This window comes from Apium graveolens, chromosome 9 (assembly GCF_009905375.1).
Source record: "Apium graveolens cultivar Ventura chromosome 9, ASM990537v1, whole genome shotgun sequence".
NCBI lineage: Eukaryota > Viridiplantae > Streptophyta > Magnoliopsida > Apiales > Apiaceae > Apium > Apium graveolens.
The window spans coordinates 288,363,850-288,382,907 of NC_133655.1; the positions used below are offsets into that span (position 1 = coordinate 288,363,850).

The window sequence follows — 19,058 nt, forward strand, 5'->3', positions numbered from 1 at the left end:
TTACCCAGTACGCACCAAATGATAGCGTATGTAGATTTACTATGATTATAAAAAACTTGCGAGGGTACTTGTTAGAAAACTAATTACTCCCTCCCTTCCTCCCAATTGTTATCGTTTCTGGGAGAGTTCCCGGCACACATTTTAAGATGATTATAAAGTATACTTCTATAACTTTTTTAATTTTTTTTTTCTGAATAAAAATAGAATGTTTAAATTTTTATTCAGAAAAATAAAATTTTTAAAAAAGGTTAAAGAACTATACTTTCTCTTCATTTAAAATGCGTGCCGGACACTTTCTCAGAAACGATAACAATTGGGAGGGATGGAGGGAGTATATTTCAGTGGAGTACCAAAGGAAAGCAGTTTATTTTTTTTCCCAGCTCAGGAAAGCAATTTTTTTTCCCAGCTCTTTTCTGCTATTTGTTTAAAACTGTACTCCATCCGTCCCGTTAAACGTTTCCTCTTTTGACTTTCGTTACTGTTCACGGTAAACGATTGACTACTAATTTACGTCTAATCTATAATATCAAACATAGTCATAAGTGATTTCGTTGGATTCGTATTTATCAGTACTTTAATACAGTGAAATTTTTATATTTAATACTAATACGAATTTAAAGATATTAACAATTAAAAGTGTGTATCGACAAACGTGTCCAACACAAATAGGAAATGTTTTTACGGATGGAGGGAATAGTAGATATCATACATAGGCTCACATAATATATTTCCCCACTAATTGGACTAGATCAATTGGACTAGATTATCTTTATACAAAAGCATGCATATTTTAGTTTGTAAACTAATTTAAGAGCCCTTCAGAATATGTGCAGTATGCTTTCTCATGTAAAGAACTTGTAAACAACTTAACATCATGTCTGATCAATATAGACATGTGTATATGATAGGTTTTGTGCACATTTTTTTAAGGCTATCAATGGCTGAAGTATGTAACATGATCCGAAATGACTCCATGCTCATCGGGGCAGTGGCGGAGCCAGTACTGAGAACGAGGAGGGGCCAAAAATATTTTGTAAGAAAATTCTATAATATTTATTTAAAAAAATATTAATTTAAAGTTTTAAAATAAAATTATGATGCAACAAACAAAAACTAGAAATATAACTAGATTAATATTTTAACTTTAACGATGCTTTGGCCCGTTTATTTGACAATCAAATTTGATGGGTTTTGCACTGTGTTTTAATAACCATGAATGGATATGATAATAAAGACATGGTCTTTATCTATTTATCTTCATTGTGTTTAACTAAACTATACAGGTACTAGAGCACGGTTGGATAGCTCAAGTGGTAAAGGGCTTAACGATCCTGGCTCACCCCGAGAATTGTTGAAAACAGATACTCATTTGTAAGGTTATAAGTCAAAATTAGTCAAAAAAACTATACAGGTACTAAGGCGTGTAATTTGCTTAATGTCTAATTTGCTTAATGTCTAATTTACTATTACTATTATTTTTGTGATACAAGATTGTTATTATTAAGGCGGCAAGGATTAGGGATTTAAGGTAATATATATTCCAAGATTACTTATCAGATTATATTTCATTAGTTAAGCGGCCCCTTGCATAAAAAAATACTGGTAAAAAAAAGTGTTGTTAAAAGAATCAGATGACTGATTTCAAAGAAAATAAGAATCAGATAATTATTTAGTAATATTTTTAATTTACGTATATTTTAATGTAAAAAATAATATTTTTACGAAAAGTAAGAGGACTTTCCTTTTCAACTACAGTTTTTACGTCAAAAGAATTTTTCAAAAAAATATTTTTTTAAATTTTACCAGACAATTTTTTAGTTGTTTTACAGCAAAAAAATAGTGTTACTCTCTAGAATAACAAAACCAAACACACCCGTAATTTGTTTGTCAAAACTTTTTAACCTGTTTTCGGTTCATAAATAATTTTGATTAATCTCCAATTAATTATCAATAGATTCCATGATCGATTTGATTTCTGAAAACCAATCACCTACTATAATTTTCATTGACAAGCATGTCGCAAATAAATTTTAAATGTACTATAGAATTTCAGGCAAACTCAAAAAATTACGAAATATATTATATGATAATGTTTTCAACTTATAAATAACTAATAAAACAAAGGTACTAATTTAAATTAATTAAAATATCAAAATATATCCGAGATTTATTTCTAATTAATCGATTAATCTTAAATCCATAATTAATCTCGAAAAATGATTTTTAAAACATGGGTCATTACTAATCTATACTATTATATTATATAAGACGAAATATTAAAATTTTGATTGTTAATCATTGGTCAATCAATCTAGAGCCGTCAGATCAAATTGATGGAAACCGTTAAATATAATTTTAAAAATTATTTTTCAAGTAATATAAGATCGAATTTTACAAGTAATATGTTATTAAATATATTTTATAATATATAATAATAAAAACGATCGTGCATGATAAAGATTATATACAGTAATAGTTTGTATTAATCAAATATTATTATAATCTACTAATCTCTTACACCTGTCAACTAATTATTCAATCCAAATCTTTAAATCCAAATCTGTATATCAACTTTACTTAAAAGGATTGTAGCCTTAGGCCCTAGCTAGGTTACTAGTTCTTGGTAAATTGTAGTTAAACGCCCGCGTGTTCAAAGCTGGTTCATGTTTAGCATTAAGACAATAAGTAAAGGAGTAACACACTTAATATAAAATAATCCGGAAGTAGATATTAATCTTGTCGGAAGATTAGGAGTCTTGATTGACCAAGGTTAGTAAGATCTTGATGGGATATTTGAGAAAGATTTTTGTTGCTTCCGTCCGAATCTTTCCTAAAATAGGGTTGAATTTTCTAGTTCAAAAACGTGATGAGGTTGTGTTGTTCGTGTGGGATTGGAAGTTCGAAAATTTATGCATACATGTGGCCCTTTTAGTTGTTAGTATGTTAATTAAAAATTTTTAGTTGTTAGTATGTTAATTAAAAATAAAATTGTATGTGAGCTAGAAATCTTAGACTGTCCGGGGACGTTTGGTCGGTTTGGATCGTTGACTGGGCGATGATTGGTCAAATTTTGAGCCTTTTTCGAAAATTGGATCAAGTCTTAATTACGAATCTGAAAATAAGTCAAAACCTATTGTACAAAATGCGGTCAATTTAGATAAGGACTAGCCCATCATAAACCCCTAAAAATCATGATTTGTTGGTACATATAGTAGTAGTACTTTGCATTATAAACTAAACAGAGGTCCTAAATCTCCTCGATATTGGACCGGGGTGTTACAACTCCCCCACACTCCTGGCGTCCTCGTCAAGCCCGAACAGATAGCCCGTAAGACCAATTATAAACTGAATGGAGGTCCTAAATCTCCTCGATATTGGACTGGAGTGTTACAACTCCCCCACTTAAACTCCTGACGTCCTCGTCAGGCCCGAACAGATAACCCATAGGACCAAGATCGTGCCTCTCTAGTCATTGTGGGATAATATCGGCTGGTTTCGTATCCCCACCTTCGAACCTTTTTCCATTATAGGATAATACCACCAACCTTCGTGTCTCCACTTCCGACAACTTGACGCATCAAATTTTCGAGAGTCGGCTCTGATACCATCCGTGATAACACGGGTCAAATCCCGAGCCTTTTTCGAAAATAAGCCGAAACCTATGGTGCAGCCAACTTGGATAACGACTAGTCCACCACAGGTTTCCAAAAGATCATGATTTGTTGGTGCACATAGTAGTAGTACTTTATCTTATAAACTGAACAGAAATCCTAAATTTGCTCGATTTGGGACTTGGGTGTTACAAGTGGAATGAGAATAACGGACATGAGAATGATAATGAATGAAAATGAGTATAAAATGATAGTCCAAGAGATAAAGAAGGTATGATTTAACTATCTAATGAGAACGAAGTTCCCAATTTCAACCATCAAATTGACAATTTAAACACTATAATATTGGATTGAAACTCCGATTCTCGTTAATCACCTCATTTACCATGATCCAAACATCCCTAGATTGAATTTAGACAACATAACCAACAAAGTGTTTGTGGTTGAGTTCTTGTACTCTTTGCCGGAGGTCCGAGTTCGATGCAGGCGTGTGAGTGTGTAATTAATTAGAAAAAAAATTAGAGTAAACAGTATTATTCAAATCATAATATTGAATTTTACTTTTCTCCGATGTGATTTATGTACACTAATAACTGTGGGAAGGTGGGTTTGTATTACTCCCTCCTGTCTTTTCTAATTATCACATATTTTTTTCTTTTTTATGGTTAAATTGATTAATTTTTAATTAAAGATTAAACTTCATGTATATTTTATTTTAAAAAAATTATATATTAAATTTGAAGTACATTAAATTTACTTTCCAATAATATAATTTATTTTATTTTGTTCAATTTTAAAATATTAATAAATTTCAGTCAAATTTTGGTCAATTTACTAAAAAAGAATAGAAGTAGTATCATTTTTTTACATTTTTAAAATTCGTTCAAAATTTATGAAAATTTTAAAGTATTTGTGAGAAAGTATAGATAAATCATTAAGACTTTCAGATTTTACCTAGTAAAATTAAATTCACTGACAATCTTAAAAAAATCTTAAATTATTATTAATTTGCTAAAATCTAAATTGAATATATCAGAAATAAAAGTATTTTATTGATAAAAAAATATGGCAGAAATTCAAAACCTCATCTTCTTTTTTTGTTAACAAATAAAAATTTTCTACAAAAATTTCAGCCTCAAAGATGACAAGTAGACCACAGTGTTGTTGGTCTTTTAGGTAAAATTCTGACTAAAAAAAAGCTGGAAAAAAGTTCAATAAAATAGAGAAATCAGTGTGATGAGAGAAATTTATATGATTGTATGTTAAACAATTGATCTTTCACTATTGACTTAAAGGAAACAGGCCCCATCACTTGTATAAAAAAATTTATAAAAAAAATTATAAAACTAAGCACGTAACTGAACTGTTGTTAGTTAGAATATGTACATATAAAACTCAGTCATGACTCGGGAGAGTTGATTGTAGAGGCGAGTCCAGCTCCGGCTAGGGTGATCACCAAACCGCACAAACCGCTCGCATTGTTCTATATCGCACCGCAAAATGCGGTTTTTAATATTTTATGGTAAAGTTATGGTACGATTTGCTCTTTGCGGTTTGAGATTTGACATTTTAACAATGCGGTTTTAACCGTATCGAACTGCAAATTTATATAAACATAAAAACTTATTCATAATTTATAAAATATATATAATATACACATATATATTTATATATTATAGATTCATTTTTTGTTTACTATTAGTTTGTGTTATAAATACTAGCTTAGATATTACAAATTACCGACATATTTTTACTAAAAATCAAAAACATATTTTTTTAGCCTTCTTCTTAGCTAAATTATTATTATATTTGTATGTAAATATTAATTTTTTATTAACTAAACTGTACCACACCGCACCGCATTTTCGTGGTGTGTTTTATGCGATTTTTAAGGTTACGCGGTGCGGGTACGGTTTGGAAATTTTATCAAACCGCACGTGCGGTTTGATTTGCGGTTTGAGAAAAAACCGCACCGCCCACCGCGATCATCCCTAGCTCCGGTCTTTGTTCTAAAAATCAACGATTTTACCGATTACTTATTTAATTAATCAATTTATTCAATTTTATAAACTGATCAATCATTACGCTTTTTCTTAAATTTATATATCTAGTTTAATAAATAAATTATTTTTATATTTTATTAAATATATCTGATTAAAGCTCCAATTAAACATCGATTATCCGATTAATCACTAAAAGATTATTTTACCGAATAATGCCGATTTATGCTTTTAGAACAAAGCCCAAAACATGTAAAATTCGATTATATTTTAATATCATCGTTGGAAAATTTTGCAAACAATTATTTATTTATCTATTTGATAGTATCCACATCAGTATATTGAAGATATTTGTAGATGCCGACAGATTGAATTTTTTTATTTATGTTATTAGAATATTATTACTCCCTCCGTCCCTCCCAAATATGTTTACATTTGGGTGGAGCGCAGAGTTTAAGAAAAATGATAATAGTGGAGTAAAGTTAAAAAAGTGAATAAAGTAGTGAGACCGATTAATATTATATGTATAAAGTGGGTATAGTGGAGAGAAGTAGTGAATGTAATTATTTTAAAAATTATAAAAACCTTACTATTTTTGAAAAGTTTTGAAATGTAAACAATTGGAAGGAATATCTAAAAAAGGAAAGTGTAAACAAATGGAAGAGAAGTATATTATTAGTGTAGCTACAGGTAGAGCCGGCCATTCGGGCGGTCTGTGCGGTTCGGGCCGGGTCGATCACGGGTCGGACACTCGAAACATCAACACTGAACCGGCACGGAGAAGTAACGAACCGGGCCGGGCCGAATTTGAATCGGGAAATGGTAACTCGTAACTGGCACTAAGACTCGCGAGCTAGCGAGTTCGTGCGAGCCGTGCGGGCTTAACTGAGCGGGCTTGCATTAACTTTTCAAATAAGAAAAGAATCGGCTTAAATGACACTTACGTGTCTTGTTTGTAGTCGGGGTTTAAAATAATTAATTTTTGATTTAGGTAGTATTGGCATATTTAATATTATATACATATTAAATAACAAAAAATAACATAAGAATACATATTTAATATATGTAATAAAATAATATAGAATACTAATACTAATAATAATAATAATAATAATAGTGATAATAATAAAAATAACAATAATTACAAAATAATGTACATGTTATCGAAATATTATTAATATAATGATAAGAATAATAATGACAAAATAAAAGTAGAGTAATAACAATATTGTAAATATAAGAATTTAATTTTTTTAAAACATAAGTAGCTTAACTAATAAACTAAAAATATACAATTAAATAATAGGGGAGGGGTTGGTAATGAAGACATACAGAGGTGATGGTTATCGTGTGCGGGCAGTTAGGGGCTGTGCGGGCCGGGTTCGGTCCCGAGTTTTCAATTTCATATTCGTAATCGGCATTCCTGTTTAAACGAATTGTGCGGGTTTGAACCGACCCAATTTGGACCGAATAAAATCGAGATTTTATACGTGCCGGTCTCGAATGAGCGGTTCAAACCCGCCCGATTGGTCATCTCTAGCTACAGGCCCTACAACCTCAACATCTACATAACTAATTTTTGCAGTGCATGAATGTAGACTATGCAAGTGTGCAACTAAACAGGGGCATCATTATTTCAAGCAACATGTTATTCTAAGAAATTATATTGAAGTGATTGTAATGGTTAATTAATTTTAAGTTACTATGTCCACTAGAATTATATACGTGACATCTGAGATACATTTCGGAAATCAAGTTGTAATGTATTCTCATTTCGGAAATCAAGTTATAACGTATTCTCTCTCCGTCCCATTATATATGAACTATTTTCTTTTTCTGAATATTTTAAAAAGAATGAACCACCCATTTATAACATTATTTAAAATTATCACAATCATACATTCACGTAATACACTTATTTTAATAAAATCAAACATGAATCTCTTAAAATGCGTGAGATTCAAGCAAAATCATTTAAAATAGTACAGAGGGAGTATAAGTTAAAAATCTATGATTTTTAATTGATTTAGATCAATATTCTAGATATGAATCAATTCGGTCGAGTTCTGGAATTCAGAAATTCGCTGGCTCAAATTTAAGCGAATACTCAACCATGTTGAAAACAAGTGCCAAGAAAGTCGCAAATTACTCAAATGTGAAGACATAACCGAGCAGAATCAATTTTTAAATTCTACAACCTTGTTTAAGATCCTACAGAGAGAATAACATAAAATAATAATTAACAAAGATTTCAAACTCTGCATAAATAAAGTATTTTGATATGTTTGACTGTGGATCTTCATTCCAAGATCTCAGAGACTATCATTTCAATTAATAACTCATTTCAGTTTGCATTGTACACTTCCCAACGAGTACAAAACAAAAATTGCCTAGCTTTCACCTCCAAGCCAAAACAAAGAACATGTATATATCTTCATAAAAGGTTCTCTTGTTTTTAGCTTAGCCAGTTCATACTTTAACAATCTTTACAAATGTGCAAGTATCAATATTAACCTAGTTAATATTGATTTTTTTCTGGAAAGCTCGGCAGAAATCAGAATCTCAACACATGCATGTACATCTGTGCAACAGTGCAAGTATATATGCCTTTTTCACAATATGTCCACGTCACGCATTGCCTAGAGCTATGTACACCTTGTGTGAAAGTACTCGAATCCGAGTCCCGAGTCCCGCTCTGATATCATGTTAAATAATCGGTCGCTCTAAAATTTTAAGATAGTAGAAGAAGTCCCAACATAATCTTATACTTATACTCTTCAACACACGTAACACACACAATGTCGGGGATTCCAAAACTATTTTCAAATGTAAGAATCGCGATTTAATTCGTGTTATATTTACATAAACCGATGTTCGAATTCATTCGAATCACATAAACTAAAAAATATCGTATCCAACTGAACTCAAAATAATTTTGACAACTCTGACATTTCTATGCGACAACACCGTCTAGGTGGATATACATATGTTCAAAAGCTTCCAAATGACTAGGCTTTTGTCCCTAGAGTTAGGTATCATATAATTGTCCTTTTTAAAATATAAATTACTAGTGCTAATAGTAATGCAAATCAAACTCTTGTTCTTGTGCTTATAAGTATCTCAAAGTCCTTGTTAGTGTTCCTTTACCTTGAAAGTTACAAATTTGAAAAAAAAATCAATACACAAAAATGTTTCCTTTCTTAAAAACCTTGTCAAGAACAGTTCACGAAGTTCATGAAGAACATCATGAAGAAGACTACTTATCCGACGAGACGTCGTATAAATCACTAACAGTGTGGCGAAAATCGCTTGTTCTTAGTTGTAATGGATTCACGGTGATTGATTCAGATGGTGATTTAGTTTATAGAGTTGATAATTATAGCGGACATCCCAGTGAAGTCATTCTCATGGACGGATGTGGCAATATCAAGTTTACTCTCTGTCGTCGCAAGGTAATAATTTTTAAGCGTGTGTTTGTTTATGTGCATAGTTACCAGTTATTGGCTCTTTAGGTCAAATATATCGCGTATGTTTTCTTTACGATTAATCACTACGAGAAACATTAGGATTTATGATTGATTTTTAGCGCCACGCATTGTGATCCTGGGCGGAACTAGGAGGAACAGAGGGAGCCTCGATTTCTCTGCCAACTGTCCAAAATCATAGAAATTTACTACCTCCGTCCCATAGAATAATATACGTTCACTATTTGCATGCATATCGAGCCTTTTATAAAGTATAGTTTCATAATATTTTTTTTAATGGGACAGAGGGAGTAATATAAAATTTTGAAATATTTTCAAGTAACTTGGATCGGCCTCCCCTAAATATTATTCGGCTCCCCTTATATGAAAAATCATGGTTCCGCCCCTGGTCGTGAATAGTGCATTTACAACGAAAAATCAGTCTTAAATAATCAAGTTTGGTCACAGTGGGTAACTAATTGTATGTATGTTAACAGAAAAAGCTGAGGCTAGTTGATAACTGGCTTATATACCAAGAAGGCGACAATGACAACAGTTCTGCGATTTCAGAGAAGCATCCGAGTTTTGTTGCAAGGAAACAGATCAATCATATGCTGCAACAGAATGCGAATGTGCTTGCTCATGTGTACGCCGAAACGAGTTCAAATAAAGGGCTTGCATACGTGATCGAAGGATCATATGCACACAGATCCTGCAAGATTTACGAAAAATCGAGAAAAGTGGTTGCAGAGATCAAGAGAAAGGAAGCTTCGATGGGAGGAGAGGGTGTTTCGTTCGGATTAGATGTTTTTGTACTGGTTATAAGGCCAGGTTTTGATCAGGGGATGGCAATGGCTATTGTGTTGCTCCTTGATCAGATGTTTTCTTAGTTCATGGAAGGGGCGGAAGTGACTGTGTTACGGGACTCCTTATTTTATCTTGGAGCACCAGTATCAAACTCTTGACAGTCGAACATGAATACTCCGATTTGAACATTTACTCTAAGTCAAAAATATGGATGTTTTTCAAAATATTGCGGAATCAGCCAGTTGGACACGTATCCAAGTGAAATACTAGGCGAATACGAGTAACATAGGGCGGAACTGGGGGCCGGTGGGTGGCAATCATAGCTTAAACAAGTATAAAATATTTTAGTAAATATTTTTTTGTTAAATCCCGCCGCTAGCAACAAAATATTAGCCATATTTTATTTTAGCCCCAACTGTGTTGTAATTTTGATTCGGTCTACGAACTTGGTTTGGGTTTTGATATATTTTATATTTTTTTATTTTTGATATGTAATACTCCCTCCATCTCATTTTAATAGTCCATTTTGCAAAATACCCAAAATATTTGTCATGTTCATCAACCCATGCAAATTTTATAGTTTCAATATTGACTAGAAAACCGTTCTCATAAATGTCCTTGTATAGAAATTGAAAATTGCACATTATTTTATGATCTTTTATGTGTGTATATATATATATATATGTACATTTACTCATCTCTTCGAGTAGACGCAGTCAATGTAATGTGTGAAAATTAAGTTGTATTATCGTGTGAAAACGAGATAAAAGACATGTACTCCCTCCGTCCCATATTGTTTTTCCTATTTTGACTTTTGCTACTGTTCGTGGTAAGCGATTGACTATTAATTTACGTCTAATCTATAAGATCAAACATAGTCATGAGTGATTTTGTTGGATTCGTATTTATGAGTATTTTAATACAATGAAATTTTTATATTTAATACTAATACGGTATTAAAGATATTAACAATCAAAAGTGTGCATTGACAAACGTGTCCAATACAAAGAGGAAACGTTTTTAGGGACGGAGGGAGTAATATCTAGTTTTTAATATGTGTGAAATTTGGAAAATGGACTATTAAAATGGGATGGAGGGAGTAGTATTTTGTTTAAGGCGGATGGCTTTTGATGCTGACTTGTATAATTTCTTGTTAATAGCCCCATGTGATTATATAATCGCATCAAACAATTTTAGTGTAGCATCGAATGTTAAGTTATCATTTTTTAAGCAGCTTTTATTATGTAATTACATCTTACAATTTAAAATCTCAACAATTTCTTTTGGGTCTACAATATGCTCGTGCCTAGCTAGACAAGGAGAAGATGGTAAAATAATGTATTGTGTTTCAAAATTAAATTTATTTTAAAATTAAACTTAATTTAGTACGGCAAACCTATAACTAATATAAATGTAAACAAATAACAAGTTTAAACTTTATTATTAAAGTGGAAAAATTAAATTTTATCGTTTTGATTTTCGGTCTATCATTTCATTTAGTAGAATAAATAAATAAAAATTAATTTATAATATCTAACCTTTATACTTTTTCAAAGTAAAAGTCCTCCTCATGACATCTACAACAATTGCAATACTAATCAAATTTAAAATTACCGGTTCAACTTACTTGACATATGCTATATATAAAAGTTTGATTCAATCAATTAAAAATATTTTTAAAAAAAAAACAGATTTCATTCTGATAACGAACCAAACACATTATATCAAGAATGATTCCTCAACCTTGTACCAGCCTAACCCGATACTTTATTCCAAACCCATATCGTCTTCTAAACCAAACGACCCCTAAAAGTCATCAATTTTCATATAAAATCTAGAAAAGCTTGACATAGTCTGAGACTCAGAGTATTACACAGTCTGAGTATTGCACACTGCTAAAAACAAAGACATGTAAAACATAACATAAACCCAGAGAGTAGAGAGCTCTAATGCATATGAGGCACACATCACAACCAAGTAAAAGTGATCATGTGCCAAATTCATCACTAACACCACTGATATCGCAACTTTCACCAGGAAAATACCAGAGATACGGTTCCAAACAACCGTTCCAATATACAGGAGTTGTTGCTAGCTTGTTTCCAATCAAGTGAAAGAAAGAACATCTGTTACACATATGTTTGTGAAGAACGCAGACAACGTTCCCAGCTCCCCAATCAGTTGTATCAACTACAGATGAATTATATTGACTCAGAAACAAAGATTTTGAACCCAGGTCGTAAATCTGTGTTACAGATTCCATCTTATGGTCCAGTTCGAAGAAAGACAAATATCGGTTAAACTCGTAAATAATCATGTAAAGCTTGTTGTCTGATGTCACTAACTGCGCACTCGACTGTGATAAACGTTGGATAGGCATATTGTAGAGTTTCAAAACAGGATCCGCCTTGGGATTAAATTCTCCAAAATGTCCATCACAGGTAAGAACAAAAATTTTGCCGTCCAAAATCTTGACATCTGAAATCCCAGCATTAATGTTTGGTAAAAGATATTCTTGCCAACTGCTGGCGCTACTTTCAGACAACAGTAGACAATTATGGTTCCTAGAGAAAAGAACCAAAAAAACTCTCGAGGGCTGAGTCGACGCGAAGAGGACAGCCCGAATGTGGTTTTCAAATATGCCCCACGCCTTTTCAGGAAGGACAGGAAAATGTAACTCATGTCTTGTCATTAAATTGATAAGCCAAAACCCTCTGTTTCTGTTGTTCAAGATCAAGTAACCACATGATAAACCCACCAAGTCCCCTACCAAATTCTTTAGCATGGTCTTGCAAGTTTTCCCATCAAACATATTGTACAGAAGACGAGCTTTCTTTGAATATTTTGACCTTGCAAAAACTAAGGGTTTCTGGCGCTCCATAAATTTTTTGCGGATATCCATAGAAACAAACCTCCAGAATCTACAAACGCCACTAAAGGCAAGGTAGTCGATGAGACTTAATTTCATTAGAACTAAACCAAGGAGATCTTTAGGGAGAATATCCCGTGCTCCGCAAAATCTGTTATCCAATCTCCTGCAGGTCTTTTTTCGCTTTCTTTGTTTTATTGTTGGTGCAGCTCCCCTATTAAGACATAAGAAAATGAAGAACTCAGATCAAAGCTAAATGGAACATGCTAATTCTAATATATTTTATTCTATTCAAAGTTCAGAGTTTTTTTATAGAAAAAGGCAGTAGTTTGTTTTAAACGGAACGATCACTTCCGAAGATGTTTCTTGAGGTCAGAGTCATCCTTTGCAAGAATTTTAAAGAACAGAAGATAAAAAAAGAGGGGAAGCTAAAGTAGGATTCCTTTTACAAGTAGATATCAAATCCATAGCATAGTTAACCACAAATTATTTAACAAAGAAGAATAGGAAACATAATCAGATAATAGAAAATATAAAGACAGTTTATGTCCAAAACTTAAAACACATTAGCTGCGCTTTAAAAGTTCTGCAGTCATACATAGGGAGTGAATAAAGCGTACTGTTAGCAGTCTAACTTAGGAAAAGCACTACTATATGTGTCAAGCATACTACAACAGAAAGTAGGAAACCTATTGTTCAAAGGGTTTTAATAGCGCAGTATTCATAAAAACAAATGAGCGAAAGGTAAAGGACTTCAGTTGACAGTTTCGATTTTTCACTTTGGGGAAAACTTAATGGTGTTAGCTGGTAGAATATATTATTCACTTAGAATTCAACCCATACTTTGTTCTTCCAAGGCATGCATATTCTTTGATTTGCTGGATACATGCACTTTTGGGACACGTACAGTCTCTAAACTCATGAATGCTATTAACAAAAAGCAATGGCTTGATGCCACATATCAGGGACTTGCAGACTACAATATACATATCATAATATTGATATACAGCAGATTCAAGGAAAAATTACCTAAAATGGTCTACTGTCAAGCATCCCGCAAAATATTCAACAAGAAGTATCATGACATTTATACTGAAAGCCTTTTCCATCCCACCAAGGTCAGGTCTCCCATCAACTTCCATTTAGCCGTCGTTGAGAAACTTGGGCTACTCCGTCTCAAGCTCCCTTTCTTCTTGCTAACCACAGAATAAAGTCAGATTGAAAATAACTTAGGCTTTCTGGCGCTTCTTTTAAAATTTAACTCGTGACAGCTAAAATTTATGATTCAAGGGTTAAGAAAGTCCAGAAGGCCAAAAAATTGCTAATTCTATATACTTGCCTCTCTTTCAGGTCACTGAACAAGGCACATATTACTAAATAATTTAACACATGAATAAGAGTTTCTGAAGTAGGACATGTATTTCAGAATATCAAAGTTACTTCCCAGAATCTCTTTACAACATAATTGGTATTTGTTTGGTTGATTTTAGATATATATATATATATATATTCACATCAATAGAAGGTGCACATGCATGTCTGTGACTGTCTACAAATTGCCCACAGAATGTCACAGACTACTGGAAACCATGATGTACCAAGAAAAATCATAGTGTGCCTTTATTACAGAGGTACATCCCTGCTAGTAGTCTGAGCTCGCAGGTCACTGAATACTTAACAGTGAAATGGCCAATCAGCTACAATTGCTCCTAGAGAGATATCCTAAATTGCCTCAACTCAAACAAAGAACAAAGACTCATTCTCTGGTCAAAAAGACTACAAACGGACTTCTTCAAAAAAGTTACAGGTTACAACGTATATAACCAGTTAAACTAGTTAGAATATAAACATCACACATACCGATAATAATAAAGCCCAAACTGGCCATTTATTTGGCTTGAAAGCTTGGCATGACACTTAGGCTGCAATGCCTTCTAACTAATACTGACCACCATATTCCCCAAAGAGGTTTAAACAGATTCTTCCCCTAACACAACTACACAAGTAACATTGATTTCGCACCAGGAAAGCCCTCCAAGCAAAAACAGAAGAGAACACTCTCTTATTTACCAAAAGCATCTAGTAAAAGAAAATTGCACCTCACTGATGCATTATACTTTATATCAACAGCAGAATTATGAATCCTTAGTACACTGGTGATGCAATGGGAAGAGAAGTATGAGTAAAGGATTAACGACTTTGTCCTATTCCCCACAAACATAAAGGAAATTCTTCTTTACATACCAGCAAGGTAACAGAGAGAAGAACATAGAAGAGAGAAGGTCATAAAATTGTTTTTATACTGCTAAGATTGTTTTTCTAGAATTAAAATAAACAAAGCTTGATATCATAAAGATCAAGCACTGTAGAAGGTAACACGATAATATTAAGATAATGACATGTATCAGATTCTGACCGAAATAAAAATAAAGGTGGTATGCAGGGCATCAATTAATTAAACTGATCAGAAGATTAATACCTTAACAGAACAATATTGAATATACTTCTACGATTGCAGATTTCATCAATATGCTTCTAAATTATATCAACGAAATTAAAGTAGTAAAATTTAATAATAAAATCAATCAAGATAAAACATGGCCTGCTTACAGGAATTTCCTTCCTTTACGTGTCTTCAAATAGTACCAAATTGAACTAGCATCTAATTGTAAAGTCCAGCGAAACAGGAATTCGTTTTCACTCAAGCAAATGTACAATTCTCTAAAAGAAAGAATTTCTAGTTGGGGATCTGATAGTGACAGGAATAAATTGAACAGAAATGACTGTGAAACTCACCAAAATAACAAGCCCAAATAATACCCTTGTTCGACGCAAATCGTCCTCCTGATGTGTTCTCAAATTTTTCGAAGCCAATTGAGCCCTAGGGTGTTATTTTCTGATTTGGGACAAGGTATCGGGTTGGCGAGATTACACCAGATGGAGACACATGTCAGTACAGCTGTACCCCATTATCGATCATTCGAGATGGGCCGGATCTAGATCACTACCCCCAAAGGCAATTACTTGGCCCATGACTGGATAATGCCGATGGAATAAAAATCTTTTCCAAAGCCCATGATAACATATTAACTTAATCAAGGATTCATTTTTTATTCCATCGGCAGTATCTAGTCATGGGTCAAGTAATAAGGCTCGGGGTAGTGCTCTAGATCCAGCCCATCTTGAATGACCAATAATGTGTTACAGCTGTACTGACATGTGTGTCCATCTAGTGTAATATCGCCAACCTGATACCTTATCCCAATATTTGATACCTTATCCCAATATCAGAAAATATCACATACTAACTATATCCCGGCAAGACTTGAACTTGCAGAAATTGGACCAAGCCTTGTTAAATTGAACCTGTAAAATCTGTTAAAGAAGAAACCAAGCCTACATTGCAGAGTTACAAATTTCTGTGCTGCCCAAGGAAGTTCAAAGACAAAGATTTTGGTTTATCGAAAAACTAAAAAACCTTTAGTCATTTTCAAATTTCTCTTATACAATGTCTGAGAAGTGATAATACCGCTTAACTAAATCAAAATCTAATTTTAAATACACCAGCTTATCTTTGCAAAGCCACATTCCATAAAGTTAAAACATTTGTATGAAACAAGTCTCATAATATCATTCAAAAAAGTGCCTTAATATGCAGCAGGGCTTGCTAAATATTCGACATCCGATCTGCTGCTGGGTGATCAAAACAAATACAGGGTATATAGCGACATTTATTCTTGCATGCTACAATTATTTTTTCAGCCAAAACTTTACTTTTGCATTATGTTCCTTAAAACTTAATATTTCTACATTGATGTCTGTACTGACGACCTATTTGGTATATATATTGAAAAAATTGAACATCGGAGAGTAACTTATAGAAAGAAGACTCCTGGAATGCGAAATGAGTAAGGACTGTGGAGATTTAGTATTGTGAAACCGCGTAATAGATTTCAATAAAGAAAATTACCATTACTATTAGCCATATTATATAAGCATCTACGGAAAGCAGCTCAGACCTGTCACCTGTATCCTTCATCTAGATGACATTTCTGCATTCTTGATTTTCTGACAACCAATGTTACCTCCTCGCACCACCTTCTCCACGGGATCAATGTCGAATATTTCAAGATGAATGCATTCCGTCCAAAATTGGTCCCAAAGGTATTGAATTCAAAAATACATACCATGAAGAACCACCTATGTCACATACTAATAATATCCTACTGAGGGTCTGTTTGGATGGGAGGCTGAGGAGGGTTGGGCTAGGTTGAAATGGGTTGAACCCTTACCTTGTTTAGATATAAAGGTTGGGTTGTAACTTGCAGGACAAAGAAATCTTAAATTGAACCTGTAAAAATATCTAAAAAAGGTAATCCTAAATTGCAAAATTACAAAATTTTGTGCTGTTTAAGGAAGTTTAAAGATAAAGATTACGGCTTAGTGAAAAATTAACAAACTTTTAGTCAATTCTCTTATACAATATTTCATAATACCGCCTAAGAATCCTAAACTAAAATCTAAATTTAAATGAAATAGCTTAGTTTTCTAAAGCCGCATTTCATAAAGTAAAAACATTAGCCTAAGACCAGTCTCCTAATATCAGAACAAAAGTGCCTTTATGCAGCAGGGGTTGCTAAATTTCAACGTTCGGTCTGTTTCTCGATGATTGAAACTAATACATGTACACATATCAAAAATGTCCATCCAATATCCATGTCAAGGGGTGTAAACGAGCCAAACTGTTCGTGAGCTACTCGAGCTCGGCTCGTAAAAAGTTCGAATTCGGCTCGAAAATAATCGAGCCGAGCTCGAGCTCGAGCTTTTCTACTTTTTAACCGAGCCGAGCTCGGGCTTCAAATTATTCGACTAGTAAGGTTCGCGAGCCTTATCGAGTCTCTATTATTTTTTAATTTTATTTATTATAAATATAATTTTATGTAAATATTTAATATTTTTTATATATTATTTATTTTTATCGAGTCAAACTCGAGCCGAACTCGAGTCGAAGCGATCATATTTCAAATTTTTGTTAACATTTAGTGAATTAATTCGAGTTTTCGAGCCGAACTCGAGCCTAACGAACCTTTTACAAGCCGAGCTTCGAACTTCAAATTAAAGGCTCGGTCGAGCTCGAGCCCGAACTATTTTAATCGAGCTCGAGCCGAGCCTGGCAGTATTCGGCTCGGCTCGGCTCGATTACACCCCTATCCATGTCCAAGCAAGCCACGTTTATTTTTTCACCCAGATTTTTTACTTTTGCATTGTCGCTCCTTAAAATTTAATCTTTCTTTACTGATGTCCCGTATTGATGACCGCTATACAAGAGGACTCTGGAATGCTAAATAAAATGGAGATTTAGTATTGTGAAACCGCGTACTAGATTTCCACAAATAAAATTACCATAACTACTAGCCATTATGATATGATCACCTACGCATACAGCTCATACCTGTTTCCTTCGTCTAGACCATTCCCCGACATTTCTACATTACCTCATATCCATCCAATCAAGGTTGAATATTACAAGATGAATGCATTCCGTCCAGTGATCGGTCGCGAGGGTATTGAATTCAAAATTATGTACCAAGAACAACAACATCTGCAACAACAAGTTAGACCAAAGTTTTGGCAGCAATTATACATTTCATATAACTATACTTGCATTAATTTTCGCATATTAGTCTACAGTTCTTTTTTTTAATAATTAGCCTTATATGCCTTACAAGTTACAACTTACAAACGAGTATTTACTCAATAAGCACGAGAATCGAACACAGAACCTGAAAAGACAAGAGATAAGTACGAGTATTTGAGATTAGTATACACTACAGTTCTTAATATAACAAATAATAAAAACCTGTTAAAAGTTAAAACAAACAAATATATGAATATTAAACTTTGACTAGAAACAAGAAAGATTAATACTAATAAGATTAGAAAGTAACCAATACGATTGCATCGGATCGACGAAAAGGGTCTCTCGTGTTTATAAACTTGGCAAGAGATGTAAATTGAGAGCCACATTGAATTGAATGGAGAATTGAATTTTAAACCAGTGGTGCACAATGTCCGGTGACCCGGTTTTTTATAATCGGAACAGGCCGGGTATTTAAAAAATTCGAATCCAGTTGGGCTGGTCTTAGTCCATCACACTAGGCTTGTTTACGCTCACGAATCGGATCGGATCGGGCCGGGCTGACCGAGCAACTTCTTATTATTACAATCTTTTTTAGAGTAAATTGCACTTTACACCCTACTATTATGTTTCAAAAATAAATTTGTGCTAGAACTTTGAAAAATTCAG

General features: G+C 33.3%; 2 protein-coding genes across 4 annotated transcripts; one reads left to right on the forward strand and one right to left on the reverse strand.

Moving 5' to 3' along the window:
• The first annotated feature begins 8,782 nt into the window (after nucleotides 1-8,782).
• Nucleotides 8,783-10,355, forward strand: LOC141687338 (protein LURP-one-related 17). The gene is made up of 2 exons (XM_074492579.1): nucleotides 8,783-9,063; nucleotides 9,573-10,355. The coding sequence occupies exons 1-2, from the start codon at nucleotides 8,800-8,802 to the stop codon at nucleotides 9,963-9,965; spliced, it is 657 nt and encodes a 218-aa protein (XP_074348680.1). The 5' UTR covers nucleotides 8,783-8,799; the 3' UTR covers nucleotides 9,966-10,355.
• A 1,313-nt stretch (nucleotides 10,356-11,668) lies between these two features.
• Nucleotides 11,669-18,819, reverse strand: LOC141687305 (uncharacterized). Of its 3 annotated transcripts, XM_074492535.1 has the most exons (5): nucleotides 18,700-18,791; nucleotides 18,492-18,534; nucleotides 15,548-18,353; nucleotides 13,781-13,947; nucleotides 11,669-12,965 (listed from the first exon to the last, which is right to left on the reverse strand). In XM_074492535.1, exons 4-5 carry the CDS (start codon nucleotides 13,891-13,893, stop codon nucleotides 11,870-11,872), a joined length of 1,209 nt encoding a protein of 402 aa, XP_074348636.1. In that variant the 5' UTR covers nucleotides 13,894-13,947; nucleotides 15,548-18,353; nucleotides 18,492-18,534; nucleotides 18,700-18,791; the 3' UTR covers nucleotides 11,669-11,869. The 3 variants fall into 3 exon arrangements, with proteins under 3 accessions (XP_074348636.1, XP_074348635.1, XP_074348634.1); XM_074492534.1 differs by having other exon boundaries at nucleotides 15,548-18,534; nucleotides 18,700-18,819; XM_074492533.1 differs by having other exon boundaries at nucleotides 15,548-18,818.
• Between the last annotated feature and the right edge of the window lie 239 nt (nucleotides 18,820-19,058).